Here is a 20,359-nt window from a genome sequence, read left to right on the forward strand (position 1 = left end):
TAACAAAATGAGTTTAACTATGACTGAGTTTATAAGAACTAAATAAAAATATAGCTATTTAATTTTCATCAAGTCACAGACATCTTGAGAGCATTTTTTTCCTTTTTTTCTTTTCTAACCTGCTAATCTGTAATGCTGAAGCAGGGAACTTGTCAGAAAATAGCTACAGGTACTGACTCACACTTCAGTAATATGCTTTTAATACTTAACAGGTATCTTTCTAGAGATTCGTATCTATAAACACTGACACATCTACAGTGACGTGACGCACTTTACATGAATGTTACCTTGTGAGGCACGCTGCAAGCACCACAAAAGGGTAAGTAGGCCCAGGGCTCCCCTAAAGTTTACAGATCAGTAAAAACATACTAAATACGTATTGCCTTTTAGTTATTAATCCTTTTATTTTTTTCAAACTAAAAACCTTAAATGAGCTGCAAGGGAAAGCAACCCAATTACTATCTACAAGTATTATTTTTCAGACCACTTACAATATATTACTTATAAGGGCTTCAAGCATTCATTTGAGCAGAGTGCAAGAGACTTGTCTCCTTCCAGGCAATACAGAGGCAGCAAATTGTAGAACTCTTCTGTTAGGCACAAGCAACTGGTGAATTTTATTTACAAAATAAATTAATAAAAAAGAAAAAGAGAGGAAACTTTGGAAGAGAGGGGGCAAATGCATTAGTAGCTGTATGTGAAAGTAACAGTTTACATGGAGGAAAATTCAACTTTCATTACCTTTCACTCATATTTATCTGGGTAATCAGGCATAGCTACACCTATGTGAATAAGTTCACCAGCTACATTAAAAGAAAAATGAAAGAAGTTTTTTAGTGGAGCTAATTTTTTACAGAAAAGGTGATACAGCTTTTGTGATTTATTTTTAGTTTTCAAAGCAGGTCTTTACGTTTAGAATTTCTAAACCACAGCACAAATTAGCAAATAGTTTCAGCCAGTGTATAACTAGGTTTTGGTGAACAATTTGTTCCAAGTGTCAAGAACAGGAAAAGTTCACAGAAAAATACCTGAAGACCAACATGGAATTTTGCAAATAACAAAGCAAGTGGGTTCATCTGATAAATAATGTCCAGAAAATTTCTCTCTGCTTTGTTCTTTTTCATTTATTAGTACCCTTGTGTAACAGCATAGACAGAATAATATTATCCCTGTTGCCCTTGAAATGCCTGCGATGCTGACAATTTTAGGGAGGAAAACAGTAAAAACTGTCTGTAAGTAAAATGAAGAAGTGCAACTAACTACATTATTTTGAACAGGAATCTATTTACAGGAATATTTAGCCAAAGAAGGAATCGTATATTAAAAATGCACATGGCAAACTAAAGAAAAGGCAACTGTAATAAGATAAAGCTAAAATGAGTGTATTTACTTTCATACATATAAAATGAGAGATTCCCAGCAAGGGAAGCTAAATATTTTCATTACATAGTTATTGAACAAAATTTCCTCTCCCAAATCATGGTAGAAGAAGCTATTTTTTTAAAAACCAGTATCTCAACAATGGATTGATTTTTTCAGTTGGAATTATTCTAGAAAATGTATATGCTGGAAAAATATACCCCTTCTACAGGACTGGAATTTATTACAGCAAACAAACTAGAAAAATTCTCTTGTGCCAGAACAAAGGCAGAAGAGCCGCCTCCATTATCATGGTACAAAGCTGCTGCATTTTTCAAGATTTCAGACAACAAATGTGCTTAAAAAATATTGGTGGAATTTGATGATACCATACATCCATCTGAAATTTCTAAATACGTAGAAGCAGAAAAAGGAATAACTGGCTGCACATTATGAAACAATGTGCTATTAGCACAGTGAAACTAATCTCTAGTGCATACGTATAGTTAATTCCAAAACATCCAGAAATACTGGATCATCATTATGCATTCACTGTTTGGTTAATGTAACCTGCAGAACATTAATGGATCCCAAATGCACCCACTTCATTGTACTTTCACACAACATAACACGTTCACAACAATTTGCTTGGGAAATCCTGCACAAGTGTTTTGCAACCCTGTGACTCTGAAGTTATGCAGAATTTTAAGGAAGAGACATGTTTATCTTCATAGGGAACTTTACAAAAAAGCACCAGATATTTCCGATTTGAGATTACTTTTATCAAACAAAAGGACACTGTTACATAATTCCTTCAAACAGCAACAGAAGTCCAGCCTCATAATCATTATTATGGTAGCTGAAATATTAAAATTCAACACCTAAACCAAAAGAACTTATGAATAGTTTTTGTTTATTTAGACCTTTACAAACATACAGAAATGCTTACAAAATCTGTTTAAACCATCCACAGTCTGCTTATAGGTAAATTTCCTTGGGGAAGGGCACAGAAGTGGCAGGAAGCTGACTGACAGCTTTTATCTGAAGCGTCTCTTCTTGAGCCACTTTTAGCCACACTGGAAAGACTCCGATGTTACCTTAAGGGAACACATTTAAGTCCAGCATCTTAATGAAACTGGACTTTCAGGAACAATCTTTCCCTCTTTGAGAGTTTTGGTGATTCCAAAGAAACAAGAGAAAGATTTAAAAAATGTGAAGCCTTCCTTTCCAAACCTTATTTTGGGCACAAAAATGATACAATATCTGATGGCTGAGTATTTAGCTACGCTTTTTTCCAGAATAGTCCAGCATGATCAGGATTGCTTGCACTTTTAAGACAAAGATCATACTGGCAGAAATTTAACTGAAGACTAAATAAATCATGGAAGAAGGAATGTAAGGAATGTAAGTGTTGCAGCTACAACTGAAAACTGAAAAGAAATTAGGGCTGTAACAAAACTTACCTTGAAACAGATTGCCTGTTCCTGCCCCTCTCTCAGATTCCTACTCACACCTCAAGGACAGCTCTGATACTTACGAGGCAGCTGAAATACCACAGCTGACATCCCTGGGCGTTAGGGTTACACAGCACATACTTGGTGCTACCCTAACACTGCAGTATGGCACAGTAACAATGCGGCAGCTGCTTGGGGAGCTGAGGCCATCCGGAGCAGGGGCAGAAACCTCAGAGATCATGGAGGACAGCTGGGAGCAGAATTATGACAGCCACCTCAAGGTAAAGCACTCAAGTCAGCCATGAGGTGGTGAAGAGCAGGATTTTCAGACAGAATTACTAACTTCATATATTATAACTCCTATTAAATTTGTTGGAGAAACAGATGACAGGTCAGCTGAATGCGCCAGAATTAAAGCAAACAATACAACATAAAAACCCCTACCAGAGAAGAGCATGCACCTACATTACACAATAGCTTTTCTCCAGTGTTTCCTATTTGAAGTGATCAAGACCTCTAAAGAAAGGTAAATGCTTCAGTTGCAGTTGAGAAGTGCATGCTCACCAATACAAGCAGTCAGTGCCCCACGCTTTCTACCCCATGCACAGAAGAAAAACTTAGTCAATATAAAGCAACAAGAAAAAGAAACCAGAAAAGGAAATAAGAGAACATCAAGGAAGTATCAAGATTACACAGAAGCACTTACAAGATATTTTGAGAATTCCTCGTAGTTGCTGAGAAAAGTGGCTGAGGTGATGCAGATGTATTAGCCTTTCCAAGATCTTAAAAGAAAAATTCTACAATGCTGCATCTGTATCTATATTTTAAAACAGTAAATAAGCCACTCGGGAGTGGCTTAGTGTATATTTTGGGAACGGGGTATGACAGATGAGTCACTACCGTCAATGCTGCTTGTTTATATCGACACACTGATGAACGCAGTTAGGAGTTACGGGTTTTTTTGTGTACCCATAAAATAGGATCTTTTAAATTGAACCTGGACACACTGCTATACCACAGGAATTCCTATTTACTTGGTGTAAATGAATTTCCATTGGATTACCATTGGAACAGCCTGAAAAAACTGAATGAAGCAACTTCATGGCCAGCACAACTACACAAAGGCAGAGGGAGTTATTGTAGATACTCTTAGCCTTCTATTTTTGGTTTGCTAAGATAAACACCTTATCAAGGTACATTTTGCTAGTAGATACAGTCTGTGTGAAATAAAACCAACAAATAAAAGGCAAATCTTCTTGTGACTGTGCCTAACTTCCCATTAAGTTACAGCTGAGGATTCCTTATAGCTTATTCTGCTGAAGTGTACTAAGATAAATAAAACAGAAACAAAACTCTCACAATACTGTAAGAAATGCAATGCTTCACATTTCTTGCAAAAAATTCTAATGGAATATATTAACCCTTGAATCTACTCTGATATGAATGTTTCTACATACCGATGAGTCCAACTGTTCAGCTTTCAGGCTGGTCTTTTTTACAGTCCATTTACAAGTACAAAAACAATAAATATGTAACTAGTTGCTAACTTGTACAGTATAGTGTACATAACATTTGGGAAAACCAAGTGATCTCTATTAAGTGAGAAAATAATACACATTTATCACATAATGATTCAAACCTCCCGTGAGCAATTTTTTGTTTGCTTGTTGATACCCTCCTCCCCCACCTAAGTTAGAAGTCAATCCTTTAAAAGATTTACTGCTTCTGAACAGCAGAAAAGCATGAATGAATTATGCCAGCAAGAGTTATACTATTCATAACAAGCACCAATCTCATTATTTAATAATTAATTCCAGTGAGAGTACAAGTGAAAAATTAATTTACTTAACATCATGTTCTGAATATTTTCCAGTTCTACCTATAAGAATAGTGGAAGATTTCCAAGACAAATTAGATTTTTCTCTCCATTCAGATGTATATACTAAAAACTACAGGAGGTCATGTTTTGCTTCTCTCTAGAATTATTTGAGCATTATCACAAATCCTTCTGCAGAAATGATGGGCCTAACTCCTTCATTTTAACTTTTGAAAACAAAATAAACCTATTTACGACAACAACAAAAAAAAAACTGAGCAGCTCTTTCAATAAACATTTAGAACCCAGCATCTTCTGTTCGCCCCTTAACAAATCCCCAAAGTAATTAAATTCTCTGATCAAAGCTCTGTCAGTAGACAGTCAGTGCTACAGTATTAACAACTTCACAAATGTAAAAATTCAAAATAATTGGAAAAAAAAAAAGTGAAGCTGCTAAGTCAAAATTGGATTTGTATGTATATATGACCATATCTTCCTACACATGTAGGTTAGGACTACATAGTCATATACACACATGCATATAGCTTACAACTTTAAATTCACAGACAATGCAGCTATGAATTTCTGGGGACTTTAACATGTACAATATACCACTAAACTGAAAAGACTCGGGGCATAAAAAGACATGTTCTGGCTGATTTAGTTGGAGATGGTTAAGAATTTGTAATGAGTAGCTGTTGGTGTTCATTGAGCTGTGTGAGACATCACGCAAGCATTCATAGTCCATTTCAACACATATTCATAGCTCAAGATGGCTTAAATTAAGTGGCATCATTTAGCAGTGAAACAGACTTAGAGCACATACACAGTCCCCATGCCATCTGCACCACCAGCAGCCTCCAGAAGAGGTGCGGGAAATACTGAATCTGGCAGCCAGATCTGCAAGAGCTTTGCATCTTTCTCCTCCCAACAAGTGACCTCAACTCCTTCTGTGCACTCACTATCACAGAGGGCCTCCCCTGGACGCTTTTCCCTCCCAATACCATTCTTTTGTTTGAATTCGGCTTTACCCTTTATCTCCTTGCTACTCTGGAAGCACCCGTTAGTAAGTTGACTGAACTACTCCACCCTGTCAAGTGCCCTTTCCCTTCTCAAGTTGCCTTCTAGGATTAATGAGAAAAATATTGTTTGAAATCATATCACTATTTCAAGAACACCTCGCGCATTTCATAGCCCCAGTATTGAAGTTTTTAAGAGTGTGTGGTAACTCTCAAACAAGTGTTCTCTAAGCTGCAGTTTTAACTAGAAAGATACCATACAGAGGCGGCAAATTCCATCGCAGAAAGATCAATTATGAGTCACTTAGAAAACTTTACTTCTACCAAACACATTAGTTTAATTATAAGAACTTCACTTTTTCTTTAATATAGGAGTAAAACATCCTACACAATGCTTAACTCAGGAAAAAAAGAAAAGGAAAAAGGCAAACAACCAAAAAACCCAAGTCAACACAAAACAACATTCTACACTCTTCTAGAGATTCTAACCAAAATATTATCCAGGAGAAAGAGAATGGTAAGTTTATTAATTCAACAGAGATATTAAAAAGTTCTTATTTAAATCAATCATAAATGTTGGAACTTGCAATATAGAAACTGGTATGCTTACCTAGCATACGAATGTACAACGCAGTCTGATCAGAGCTGTCATAGGAAATTGCTCCACGCCTCTGAAAAAAAACAAGTGTATTTTAAGCAAGTTAGAAGTAAATAATTTCTAAATTGAAATAAAAATAAAGTATTAATTGACCATTTCAATTTTAACTCAAAACTAATTTTAGAAATTTTGTGTCTTTCATGCAAAATGCACCTTTCAAGTATATATATCTACTTATTTTGTTTTAAGAAGCGACAAAGGAAGGATAGGAATTGGTAGTGAAAAGATTATGAGAAGCGGGATGAGTGTGGTAAAAAACATCACCATATATTTCATTACAATGTTCCTCAATCATTCCTCACAATAAAAAAGATGCAGAACAAGATTACACAGACACAAGAAAGTGCTTCTCCTGGCCTTCCAGAACACCATACTTGAAACATATACTTGCAGTTCCTGGTTTATGTATTTACTTTTATCTCTGGGGTATTTCCATCTTCCAAAGGTAAAAGAAGTAAAAGAACTGAAACTACACCATTACTGCAGCCCTAGGATGCCACATGCTACATTCATTGTAGCCAGTATTTTCTGTAGGCAAAGCAAGGTATCACTGAGGTAAAATGTTATACATAAAGGCATTTCAGAGAAAGCCAGCAAGTAGTATTTCATATTTGATGATAAAAGTTCAGAAGAGTCATCAAGTTATCCACGCACAACACTAAGATACTCCCATATAAACTGTATTTCTTATCTACATGGGACACATATGTTTCATACATATTCAGCTACTGCGATAGTTACAATCCAAGAAGTCTCCCACAAGGTGGTGAATTGGTCCTCTATCAGCAAAAAACTGGAGGAATGTTCTTACTGCTACACATCACTGGCATCACACAGTCTGCAAAGCATGGCTCGACCCAGCACCCAGCCTCACGTCTTGCTTTTACTGTACTTTGACCATCTTCTGCCCATTCCTAAGGCCTTCATTAATGTTACTTGTTAATCCAAGGATTAGAAGATCACCTTCACAATCAGACCTCCATTTTGACAGTTCAGAACATTTGTTCTTTACAGAAATAAGATTTTTTGTGGAGGGTGCACATTAGAAACTCCTACGACCTCCCTGTACACCACACCTCTTTCTTACACTGAGGACAGTGAAGTCCTCAAGGCCACCAAGAGTCAATACATGCCTTTGAGAACTTCAGATAAAAGCCAAGCTGGTGGTGAACACAATCACTCATTTTTTCATTTGTGCAGCAGGAACAACACTACCTCACGGACATGCAAGAGCCTGAAAATGTGCAAGTTCAAAAGATAAGAAATCAAACCATGTGAGGAAGTAGGATAGAAAAAATAATGTTGGCTATTGAGAAGAATACTGAAGGAAAGAAAATGAAGGCAAGAAAAATTACGTGGAAAGGCAAAAAGGCAGAACTGCTGATATGCATCTATTTACAGAACAAGCTGAATGAACTCAAAGACAGACTAGAGATGAATAACCTCAATCACTGTGATTTGTACAAGTGATGTGCTAAGACTCCAAACTTGTAACTTTTTAAAATATTTTCATGCTAAAACAAAAAAGAAAACATTACACTTGAAGCTGTAGAAGTTTTTTCCAAAAGTAAGCTTTCTATGTAATTACAGAAGTGACCAAAGACCTTGCTCCAAATGTGGTCCAATAATAACAGCTGTTGTAAAGACTACAAGGAAGAATTCCCTGTACTGAACTTTTATGTTGTCTTAGCTTTTGTTCTATATTTCCTTGGAAGATCATAAACCACACAAATAATTCCTCAATATATATTTGTACAGCATTTTTCATAGCAGTGTGCCTGTCCCAATGGGAAAGGCAGAAATACAACTCATCAGCCAGAAAATGATGCTGGTTTCTCACTAACATTTTTCAATTTCTTTCATTGAACCTGCCTTTGAGAGTTTCAGAAAATCTCAGCTGAACGTATTTTTCAGTAGCTTGGAACATTTCACATCACTGACTAGGCACAATCAGTGATGTAATTTAGTGCTAACTTGCAATTTGCACCTGTCTATCACAGATTCCTGGACATGTCCAGTACAGTTCTGTAATCTAATACAGGAGAAACCTAAGCACGCATGCAGCTACAAGACCCATGTACAACTGGAGCATTAGACTCCATAAAGAAAACAATATACAAAAATTTACTGAAAAATAAACCCTTTTGATATGTCAATTCTAAAATATTACTTGCTCCCTAAAAATATTGTTAGATAAAGCAGTCTATATAAAGTACTGCATCCATGTATGGTATCAAACAGAAAGCACATTTTTAAAAACAAAGTAGTTGCTTATATAGACAAGTGGTTGTGCTCTGTAAGGAAATATTTGAAACAATCAAATCTATTAAAATTACCTTTGAAGGTTTGGTTTTCTAAGGAAAAATAGAGACAATTTATTGTATAAATTTCACTAGCAATACTTCACAAATAGTAGGACAATTTCAGCTAATTTTGCTAAAAGGACTGAGGTGTTAAAGATACTTCATTCATTGAAATTTGTTAAATAAAACAGGTAAGAGGAAAACACGTATTAGCAAGTTCCACCAACAGGCAGATGTTGGGTGGGTGATGAGTGGTCAGACCTTTTATCTTTAGACCAAGTAAGTAAGTGAGGTACAGATAGTTGAGCACTGTGGTGGGCAGTCAGAGACAAAGGATAAAGCTAATGGTACAGAGGTTTTTTAGCAACTTGTGACAGGTAAACAAATAATATTGCACTCATCCAGACAAAGACTGCATTGTGTCAGCTTACTCTGCAAACACCTAACAGACCATCTACTGCAGGTTATGGTGTATCACCTATTTCTCCACTTCAAATAATACAGCCAGTGCATTTGTTATTCTACCCACTACAGTACTCTAGAAAAATGCAAGGGAAAAGGCAGAAAGAGAGAAGTAATTTAATGTATGCTGTGTGTGGTTCTTTAAGATATACTGCCCAGATTTCACCACTTACACCCAGCAAATAGAAAAACCAGATTTAATGCTTCAGCTTTTACTGAGACATGATCTGACAGACAGCAAACTCATAAGGAGGAAGGCAAATGTGTCTCAAAGAACTAAAGTTACTGTAAAGCACTCAACAATTCAATTTAATCAGCAGGATTTTACCCTTGTCGATGACCAAAAATGCCACCCTCCTTATGGCTAATCAAAGGCCCACTCTCTGTAGCCTACACCAAGACATCAAGACTATACTAACCCTAAAATATACTTTACTTACACAGATGAGATGACCATAGCATACACTGAATCACCCTACAGACACCTTGGATCAGAAATCTTTGTGGATTAAGACTGACTTCTGGCACCTCAAAATATTACTTGTTGTCACGTTATTGTCAATATTTTTAAGTCATTTAGCATAAAATTTTATTTCTAAATCTCTGCCACCTCTTTGATCTCCCTGAGGATTTGTACATGTTAATAACAGTACTGACCTTCTGTACAAATATCAAACAAATAAGCACCATTCCAGCAAGCAGACAGAATTACTAGTGCTCAAAGACAAGACAATCCTAATGTGTTTGTGTTTAGGCAGGTTCTGTTTTCAAGCACACGGAGTACTTGGTTGGTGGGAATGTCTACTGGACTCCAAGTGATTCAACAAATTCCTCAAATGATTAGGTGAGGTTCTCAACTGCTCTGCTCCTTTCCAGGCACGAGCACAGCCATCTGAACTGGGTGGGCTCTTTTGCTTCAGTGGTGAAGATGGATGTCAGAAGGATGACTGGGAAGGATTGTTTATACTGGACTTCACCTTTCAAAGCCTCACCTTAAACTTCAGTTTCACACTAGAGTATCGTTTATTCTTCCAAAGGGCAATACAGTAAAAAAAGCTTCCATTTTTCCTGCTTTTGTGACGTATTTTTGGAAAGTGAATGGAAGAAGTTCAAACTAAATTGGAAAATCCATTAATCCTCTAAGAACAACACTGATACAAGGCCTCTGCAAAAATATGTGAAGGGACTATCCACCAGAACCTAGATTTCAGTCAGATCTCCCTGAACACCTTTTCAGAGAGTATAGCAAGTTATTAAAGGCCACGCAATGGGAACAATGTGCCAAAATAGCACACAGATACATCTTCAAAGGGAAACCGCTTCAGTGATGCTTGGGAGTACAAGCATTTGCATGTACCACTTGGAAACGGAGCACCTGCTGCTGTTTGTGTCAAACAGAAATGTTTCCATTGATGTATCAGTTTTATCACATGGACTTCCCAATCTCGTTGAGAGCAGAGCACCAGCATTACTGCTGGACACTTCATTTTGGCAAGGGCCAGCTTTTGGACTGCCAAGCAAAACATCTGCTAGTCTCATTCTCTAACAAAACCTGCTGGAGCTGCTGGCCTTCAAAATTCAGTACCAGCCATCAGAAAGAACCATCCACACTTTTTGATGGACTACAGAACCCTCATTTTGCTACTCAGTTGTTTATCCAGAAGCTGGGAAAGAAAAGACAGAGGACAGAGAGCAACACAGCCAGGCAAGTGTTTTTACATACCTGACTTTTCAGTCCAAGCTCTCTGCTCAACTCTCAGAGCATTAGTCTCAACTGCTCTGAAGATGAGTGCGGAGAAGTTGCTATACCACGGCAACTGAAATGTACTGGTTATGCTGCCTCAAATATACACACTTGGAAAGCATTTAAGATCATAAGACGGTTTATCAACTAGAAGTCTTGAGAATGACAAACTAGTTAAGACCTTATTTCTCCAACTAATATTATATTTCAAAAGCAAGACTCTCGTGTATCTTAGACTTATTTCAAGTATTTATAAGTTCCATACTAACATATGATCCATAGTTTTCCAAAAGGCACCACAAAGCTTTTACCTCACTAAAGCACAGACAAATGTTCTTTACAAGCACTTAAACTGACAATGAACTCAGGTAAGCCTGAGTATGCAAAATGGTTCTACTACTATTATTAAAAATTTTCACTGGAGTTCGAAGCAGTACTTTGAAAGTTTGTCAAACCAACAGTAAGAAAGTGTAGTTAACACTGCCTTCCTGAAATGAAATCAGCAATAGGAACCACCCTTTCTTTCAAATATCTGAATGTGATAATTTTAATATTTTCTTCCATATAAAGCTATTTCACATGATCATCTCCCAAGACAGATGGCAACCATTTTTAAACTTAGCTATCATTTGAATGATAGTTATCAATGTTAATGATACATATATCTAACAAGCATCTGTAAGCTATTTTTTCTTATATACCTCAGACGTATATCATGTGGCATAAGACTTATCCAAAGCTTTATTAACATAAAAGAAATCAAAATTTAACAAAAATATACAAAACAAAAGCTTGACAATTGATCAGGAAGAATGTACAGTAAAAAAAAAAACACATAAGCAATTGGTTTAAGTGAGGACAGTAACGAACAGGGGTATTGCCTTTAGAAACTAGATCAGCATAGCAGAAAGACTTTAAATGGATGAACACAAAAATACTAATTCTCTAAAAGAAACAACCATTAGCACATGTAAAAACAAAGTCATAAATAGCAGGGATTTTTATGCCTAACTGTATTATGTCAGCTACCTGGAACTCCTATTTCTCCCCACCTTAAAACAATCTCTGACCAAACTGGATTAGACATAACTCTTGAACAGGCTCTTTATGTCAAGTTCCAGAAAGCCAGCAGTTTGACAATATACCAGTAAAATGTGGATGATGTACTGGTATAGCACACAGGCTGTAAAACTCTGGTGTTTAGAATCTGCCTTCAGTCACAAGTGAACATCAATTGGGTACCCTGGTCTTTTTCTTGATGTGACAGAAGTTGTCACAAGTGCTAGCTAGCAACTAAGCCTGACCATTTTTGCTTTTAATAAATTTAGAAACATGTTATTGGCAATGACTGAAGAGTACAGGCATGGATGCCTGGTAAAGCTTGTTTTCACAACAAACTCAAATTCATGCTTGTTCAGATTCTTCTGTTAACTGCACAATAATTTTAGAAGTATGTATCAATAACAATAACAAGAAAAAAAACCTATCTAAAAATGCAGCAATTCTACGTTTTTTCAGTTTCCCTCATTCTCTCCAATGATTCTGGCTCTCCTTCATAACCCTACACTTAATTTTTTTACTCCTTTTGTAATTAATTCCAGATTATACAGCAAGCTATGCTGAGAAGAGCCTGGTCTCATCTCCAGGCACCAATCTCACCCATATTTACTAGCACAAATATCCATTATGGGAATACTTACATTCCTTGGAATGAAAGAGTAAAAACTTAATCCTAACATTAGTATGCATTTTTCAAAACACAGGGATCTCAAATGGAAAGGCTACAAAGTAAGTAAAGTAGGTATTTCACATAAGCAAACAAAACTGGTATTTCCACTCCTGCAACTCTGAAATCAACAATACAAAAAGGATATCCTGTCCAGGAAGCAAAATACACTAATTCGTATTATTCTCACTATGTTTTAAATTGTTTTTCCTCATTTTCACAAAGCCTTTAAAGTGCTATAAAATTGAAAATCTGTTAGTAACAGAGGCAAGACAACTCCTGCCATTCAGAAGCCATTTCAGATCCTTTTTTTCCCCTGTGTCCTAACTGGCACCCCTACAAACACACTCCTTCCCACTTCAAGGCAAGCAAAAGTCAAGAGCTACAAAATCATGTATGAACACTTGGGAAACACAATCTTAAATGGCGAATGACATGTTTCCAAAACAGATTAGATTTAAAAAGGAAAAACAAGCACTCGTGAAGTTCTTAATGACTTGTTTTCACTCACACTACTTCTAAACCCAGTTAGTCAAAACTGAATTTAAAAATGGCCTACCTTAGAAGTAATCCATTTGATTAGGATCAGAGCTAAACACCAGATCAATGCAATTCCCATTGGATCACCCCAAATACCTGAAGCATAATCTCCCCCCGATGGCCGCCCGTGCTGAAAGCAGCAGGGCACAGCAGTGAGGCACAAGGCAGGCAGCAGCTGTCACCTGACAGCCCCTGCAATGTGCTCTGCCCCGCTCCTCTCTGCCAACGCTGGACTCAACGAGAACGGTTTACAACCAGAGAACATGGCAATTAGTGAAACCTTACTAAACCCCACAGAAACGCTAAAGGAAATGTAAAACCACAATTACATCCTTTCATCATATCTAAATACAGCAAAGTGTGCCAGACAACAGGATCAAACTCCAGTAGTCAAAACACCCAAGCTAATTCAGGATATTGCCTTGCCTTCAAATGCTATGAAGAGCCTGTTTCCAGCAGATTCCACCACTTGTGATATTCACACATTCCTTTTATCTCTGCCACCTGGAGAACTGCCATGAACTGAACTTCAAAACATATTTCAAAATTGCTTTTATAGCAATGTACTATAAATAACATTAATGAAAGTTAATGCACCAAATATGTGCAATTGTTCAAACCAACTGTCATTGTCTAACTTCTTCTTTTGTCCACTAAATACCAGGCCATCCTTCATGCTGTCTTTTTAGCCATTCAGACTCATGCCTGAACTGGCATATGGCTTTCATTTATTGCTGCAGGGGTTGAACCTGGCTACAGGCTCCCTAGCCCTTCCCAGGGTTGGAAAGCAGACTAACTTCCTCCAAGAACACTGATAATACAGCAAAGTGATCCTACATGCTTGGTGCAGCTTTGAGATTCATTCTAATTTTTGTAATTTTAAGCTGACAATAATGTTTCATTTCAGAAATACAAGTAAATCTCAGATACTTTGGAAAAAAAGGAGCTACAGTGGGGGAGAAAAAGGAACAGTGTGGGATAATGAGGAGTTTAAAAGGATGAAGCTGAATAACTAAAAGCAAAATTATATGAAGAGTCTGTTCTTCCTTTTTTTTTTTTTTTTGCAAGAAAATGAATTCCAAGTTCCAATGTGTGCACAAAATACAAAAGTTAGCACAGATCACCGAAGGAGTAGTTTTAACACTGAGGAGCTAATTTCCTTCCATCCAAAGGAAAAGTGGACAGATACCACAGTGGATGTTTACTGAATTAAGGAGAAGATTTGTTAAGTGGGATAGGCTCTTTGTTATTTTATATCATAATTCCAAATATTTATACTGTCTTTTAAGCTATAATCATGGTCTCAGCACAACCTGTGAATCCCTACAGAACCATTACATTCTGAGCATTTATCTTCTGCCCTGTCCCTATGCCCTGGAAAACCAGTCAGATCAAAACCAAAGGCAAGAACATTCAGAATGGGTCTTTTGGTACCTCACTTAATGAATGCAGCACTTCTCTAAAGGTCTGTCAAGTTCCATCTAAAATACAAACTGTCACAGAGATAGATTTTAAAACATTACCACCTCCAAACATTTGACAAGGTTAAAACACCCTGACAATTAACCACCACCAGTCTGATGTTACTTTAAAAAAACAAACCCACAGTAAATGGCATCAGGCTATATCTGCATTACAATTTGGCACAACTGGAGCAGATTAAAACACAGCTGCTGCTCAGATCTTTACACCTATACTATATGAAACCCAGGAGTTTTAATTTTTTTTTGCAGGCCATATTTACTCCAACTTCCTGAACCAGACTCTACCACAGGAGGTTCAAAGCTGCTAAAAAATGACCAAAACCTGATCAAAACTCTACAACCATATTGAGGATTAGGGCACATTTGGTGCACACAATGAGTGAAATGACTTAAGTTTCTTTTGGAAGAACCAAAACCAGTCTGGAAAACAACAAAATGCGCACAGCAAACAAGAACAATGAGGTGATTTGCTTCAAGACTAAACCCTCCTCTGAATGAAACTCCAGCATAAATACCCTTATACTCTTTGAAATGTCAAGCATTCCTCTCAGTCATCACTATTATCAATCCTGGACAAGTCTTCTCTTTTCCTGTCTCAAAACACATGAAGATGTTCTTGGATTGTGTGCACGGTCTTGTCCCATGTGCACGGAGCAAGACTTTCTTCCACCAATTTCAGAAATACAACATTATCTTAGAAAACAGAGCTATACAAACTGATTACCCTTGCCTCTTTTGTCTTCCACCATTAAGTGGTTTAATTAAGAAGCCTCCCCTTACTGAAAGTTTTCTTAAAACTGTCTCATGCATAAGTTTAATACGAGAACACAGAAATAAAAATATTTGCCCACCTGTTAAGCACCACTACACCATTATTTGTTTTAATTATGGCTTGGAAATGGAAAGATTGTTTTGGCAATACAATTCTGAATTTGGAGACAGAGTAAGATCAGAAATTACACTGGTTTGTATGAGAAGTTTAAGAAATCAACACAGAAGCTAAAGTGCTTCGTTTGGGGAAAGTACTGCTTTGAATAACCCCACTAACAATTCCAAGGTGAAAGTGAAATAAATTACATTTTACAAATATGTGGAAGAAATTATTCAAGGTCATTAGTACGTATGGTAAACCCGCAGGTAGAAGGCTACATAAAAATGAGGTAATACTAAATTCCCTCTGTGTTAACGTACTACCTGTTATACTGCCTCAGTTCTGGAGGTGCAGTGACCCTTGAGCTGTGGACATCACCATCAGTTTCAGCTTCATCTTGAAACTGAGAAGCACACCAAAAAGAACAGCTATCATACATTGCATTGTATTTTTAAAAATTGGGGAAGTTGCTAATGCTGTTTCATTTTCTTTCTTCTCTTTTTCTTTACTGCTTTCTAACAGATTCTCAGTTTTCTAAAATCTATTTCCTTGATGTCTGCAGAGACACCATGTTTGATAAGGCAGTTAACATTCACATACAAGTTGTTACTTATTCCTCTCTCCTTACCATCAGCTCACATGTACAAGTGCAATTGCTGTCTCTTATCATTTCCAAAGAAACACAAATATCCCAATGAATTCAATGCAGACTTGATGATACTCAGCACTGTAGATGCATCTCTGCAGTCAAAGACATGTTTTGCTACAATTTTTGCATTTACTGAACAAACCTTTCTGTGCTATTCCTGGTAAGGCAAGTATGCATTATCAATACAGCAGAAAGCAGTTGGGATCTTGCAACAGGCGTTACAAAGATTCCACTAAGGAATTTGCTAGAGCTACCAGTTTGCTCTCATTGGGAAACAGGCATCACATGGGACCAGCTCCTACCCATTCAAAGAAGCTCCCCCATTAATATACCATGGTGATTTGTAAGGCTCCAATTATTTCCATATACACTCCTAGAGATCTGCAAGGCTCCATGTGGAAACCCATTATTTCCTATTACATACTCTGTTATCTGAAGTATCAAGTACAGGATCCCAAATTTGCCTGTGTATTTCTAAATATCCATCTGTTCCAATCCTTTTCTATTTTTATTTATTTTCCTGAAGTTCATCAGCTCTGAAGAATGACTCAGGGTTGCCTTACAAAGCTTAGTAACTACTGTTTGTGCAGAAGTGTCTTTAAATGCTCCACTTCCCCCCCCAAAAAAACATTTCAGTAACACCTACAAGAAATCCAGAATTGAAGCAAGAGCACCAAATTTCAGAGACATTACTGGGTCTCAGATGATGCTCCGTTTTAAATACAGCAGGGCTTCACAGATCTCCATTACCACCTGAGCTTTTATGCAAAAGTTTGAGGCCTGTTGCTAATCACTCCTACTTGCCAGAATGACCTGATTTCGTGTGCATGCACTTGTACACCTGGCCCAGAAAAGAAATCTCCATGGAGTCTCCTTTGCCCTTCAAACACCCCCTTCCAGAACAGAGGCTTGTGGCACACTGATTTCTAGGATACACTCCTGAGTGACCTATTACTTGCTATGAACCAGCCAGGGAACCTTACTGTATTTATATTAACAGCATGTAATGACAGTAGAGGAATAAGCCTATCACTTACAAATTCATCAGCACACAGTGGAAAATAAACACAACTAATTTCCATCTTTTCTTTGCTTTTCTCCTTGTCTCATTATAAATCATGTGTGATCTCTCTCTCCAGCGGACTTCACTAAAAAAGAATAATTAAATGGTAATCTATGAGTATTCTTGTAACAAGTGTGGGTAGCTACTGCTGCAGCCCAACCCAACCACTAAACACTGCACCCAATGAAAAAAAAGAAGAAAATGCACCATTATTTTTATAGATATTGAGAACAGAACTTCTAGAATTTCACAATGTATACACAAGGAACAACTTTTACAAATGCTACTTCTATTCACATCTTAATTTAAAATGTTATCTAAGCATTTTACTTTCAATTCAGCTTCTTATTTAAAAGATTTGCCATGTTAGCCTAAGTTGCAACTAGGTACAAGATTCCAACTATTCTAGCTGCTTATTAACGAAATCATAGAATGATTTAGGTTGGAAAAGACCTTTAAGACCATCAAGTCCAACCGTTAACCCAACGCTGCCAAGTCCACCACTAGGCCATATCCCTAAACGCCACACCTACACATCTTTTAGATAACTCCAGGGACAGTGACTCATCAACAAAGCTACATATCAGGTAGCAAACCATAAGCAAACATGAAAATTTAAGGAAGTTAGAAAATTCACCTTCACGACCACATATAAATTATCATTGCAACTACCTAACTCACTGCAACTAAACTCAAAAGGCTGGTTGATCTTAAACCAAGGGCTGAGAACTCCAAAACATGAACTTTGAAAGTCAAGGACAGCTACCGATCCAGAAAGCTGAAATTATAACCTTAAAGACCACTTTTCAGTTTTAGAAATTTTCCATTTCAGCTCTCAGCAAGACAGAAAAAGAAAGAAATCCCCCTTAGAAAAGATACAAACCCATTGAATGAAAGAAGTCAACAACTTGCCTTTCCGTACCATCGCCCATTCTGTGAGTTTTCTATTGCTACTGCAACATAGCAATAGAAAACTATCAGGGTCATTCTATATGTCCTTTATTTCTAAAAGGGGTAAGAGGTAGTCTATCTTTTATAAACAAATCACATAAATCTTTGTCCAAAAAAGCACACTTTTAAACACTGCATTTTTCTGATTGCTGTTTTAAACCTTTCATTTGCTCAACATCATGATTTTCAGGTTAACAGAAATGGACATGTAACACTGAAAAAGCAAAAACATCCACATCATATTTGAGGGGTGGATAAGAACACATTTTTAATTTCCTTGCATAGATTAAACACCTTAAAACGGATTACTTCTTTTTAAAATGATTCTTTGCAATACAAATTAGAACACTCTCAGTGCCTCTGTCATATCATGAACTTCAGTTCTGTGTTTTCATAAGAGAAAGTGTTATATGGTATAAACTGGCTCAGTGACAAGCAATCCAATTTAGATCATTTAAATTTAGAGACTCTGAAATTTACTGCTTTAGGTTAAAAAAAATCACCGGAAGATTAACTGAAGCTCTACAATACAGTATTCTTTCTCTGATTTATTCAGACACCCATTTTCAAAGGATGTTTACTTACTATGGCATTTTAGGCCTTTGTATAAATTCACATAACTAAGATTTCTGCTTCTCTCCAGAGAAGCAATTTTGGAAAGAAGTTATACTCCACTTTTTTCAAAGCCTCTTGAAAGAAACAAACAAATTTAAGAAGTATGAAAAAGTTCGGACAAAGCTGACACACATGTATTTGTCATTTGTTTTTTAGGAAATACTCATTTTTTAACCATTGGATGTAGTGAGTCTTACCACCTTTGACAAAGAACCATATTAGAGTTGTACAGATGCTCAACCAGGACTGGTCTACAGCAGCCTGTATCTGCCCACACCTGTTGGCAGGTACTGTCATCTGCTCATTCATAGCAAGAAACTGGTCCAATTTTGGAGCTCAATACAAATACCTTCATCTGTGATTTTGAAGAGTTAAAGAACTGTACCATTGTTACAAGACAAAGTTCCATCAGGGCCTCAAGACTGCAATCCACTCAGTAAAGGCAGACTGCTCTGAAGGTGAGATGCAAGAAGTTGAGTTTTAGCTGCTCTGAGTTACTACGTTTCACTATTAAATACACCTTCAGCGAAGACTGAATGGTATACTGGAAGCAGATAAACAGTAATTTCAATTCCCACATACTTCACATATTGCAAGTAACCTGGCTATGGAAGTGAAAACAGTTGAACAGTAATGTGTGACAAGAAAAGCTACCAAAGTTTTGGACTTTGGAATAAAAAATTTATGTTCTATTTCTAAAGCATATCCTTTGAACAGTGAAAGATCATCTTACTGTGCTATATTTAAATGGCAATCTAAATAAAAAACATCGAGTTTACAATCTCACAGAAAGATACCACAAAACTGTCAACACATCGCAACAACCAGAAAAGAAAATTACAGAACTTAAAGTCACAGAAGTTGTATCTTCACAAGTTATCAACAGAAGACACAAAGGACACAACAAGTCTGTCCTCTAAATTCAAGGTTGAAGCTTTTTTCCTCGGGGAGAAGCTTTTCCAGTAACTTTTATGCTTATGTGAACACTACTAGCTCACCTGTGCAGCTTCAGAGCTTCCAGAAGCATGTGTGTGGAAAGGGGGAGCACAGGAAGCACTCAGGGCTTCCCCACACAGCAGCTCTACGTATGAATTTCTACAGTTGTGTCTGTCCCGCTCATGAACTCAGAGAACAGAGCAATGCAGTGCAACAAATAAAGGCTAAAAGGCACAGGAGCAGGCACAATGTGAGATGCTCCTTTTCACTTGCTCCCTGGGCTTCTCTCTCATTCACACGTGAAAAAGAAATAAATAAAATTTATGGTAACAACTAAGAGCCTCTATTTGACTAAGTGATGGGTACTCCCATAGCTATGAGGGCTCACCTCTCTCTAAGCCTAAGTATTATTTTTCTGCCTGGTTCTTGTCTAGCAAGTTTTCCCTAATCCAGCACTGCTAAAAGCTACCTTCAACCCCTTCACGCACACTTCAATTCACTTTATAGGAAGCTTTTAAAGAACAGTTTACACAAAATTAAAATATTCACACTTATTGAGACTCCCCAGGCAACACAGCTTCCATTTACTTTAAGCAAGGATTTTCAATTTTCAAATCTCATTTTAAAAAAATTAACAATTCCCACAGGGAAAAAAGAAACAAAACAAAACCTAACACATTTCGGCAGTTCCCTAGGCAAACTGGCATAT

At 37.0% G+C, this 20,359-nt stretch overlaps 1 protein-coding gene and 1 long non-coding RNA gene across 7 annotated transcripts in view; one reads left to right on the forward strand and one right to left on the reverse strand.

Moving 5' to 3' along the window:
• LOC116452321 overlaps positions 1-19,987 on the forward strand; it is a 33,415-nt gene extending 13,428 nt beyond the window's left edge. The window contains exons 2-3 of one of the 2 annotated variants that reach the window (XR_004243465.1): positions 213-319; positions 9,948-19,987. This is a non-coding gene — a long non-coding RNA (uncharacterized LOC116452321). The remainder of the gene's footprint in view (positions 1-212; positions 320-9,947) is intronic. The other variant, XR_004243469.1, reaches the window with a different exon arrangement.
• PDE7A (phosphodiesterase 7A) overlaps positions 1-20,359 on the reverse strand; it is a 76,162-nt gene that overhangs the window by 29,806 nt on the left and 25,997 nt on the right. For 4 of the 5 annotated variants that reach the window (XM_032126601.1, XM_032126611.1, XM_032126580.1 and 1 more), the window contains exon 2: positions 6,259-6,319. In XM_032126601.1, coding sequence (XP_031982492.1) covers positions 6,259-6,319 — 61 coding nt within the window. Of the gene's footprint in view, positions 1-6,258; positions 6,320-13,100; positions 13,190-20,359 lie in introns of those variants that run through there. The other variant, XM_032126620.1, reaches the window with a different exon arrangement.

Source organism: Corvus moneduloides, chromosome 1 (assembly GCF_009650955.1).
Source record: "Corvus moneduloides isolate bCorMon1 chromosome 1, bCorMon1.pri, whole genome shotgun sequence".
Lineage (NCBI taxonomy): Eukaryota > Metazoa > Chordata > Aves > Passeriformes > Corvidae > Corvus > Corvus moneduloides.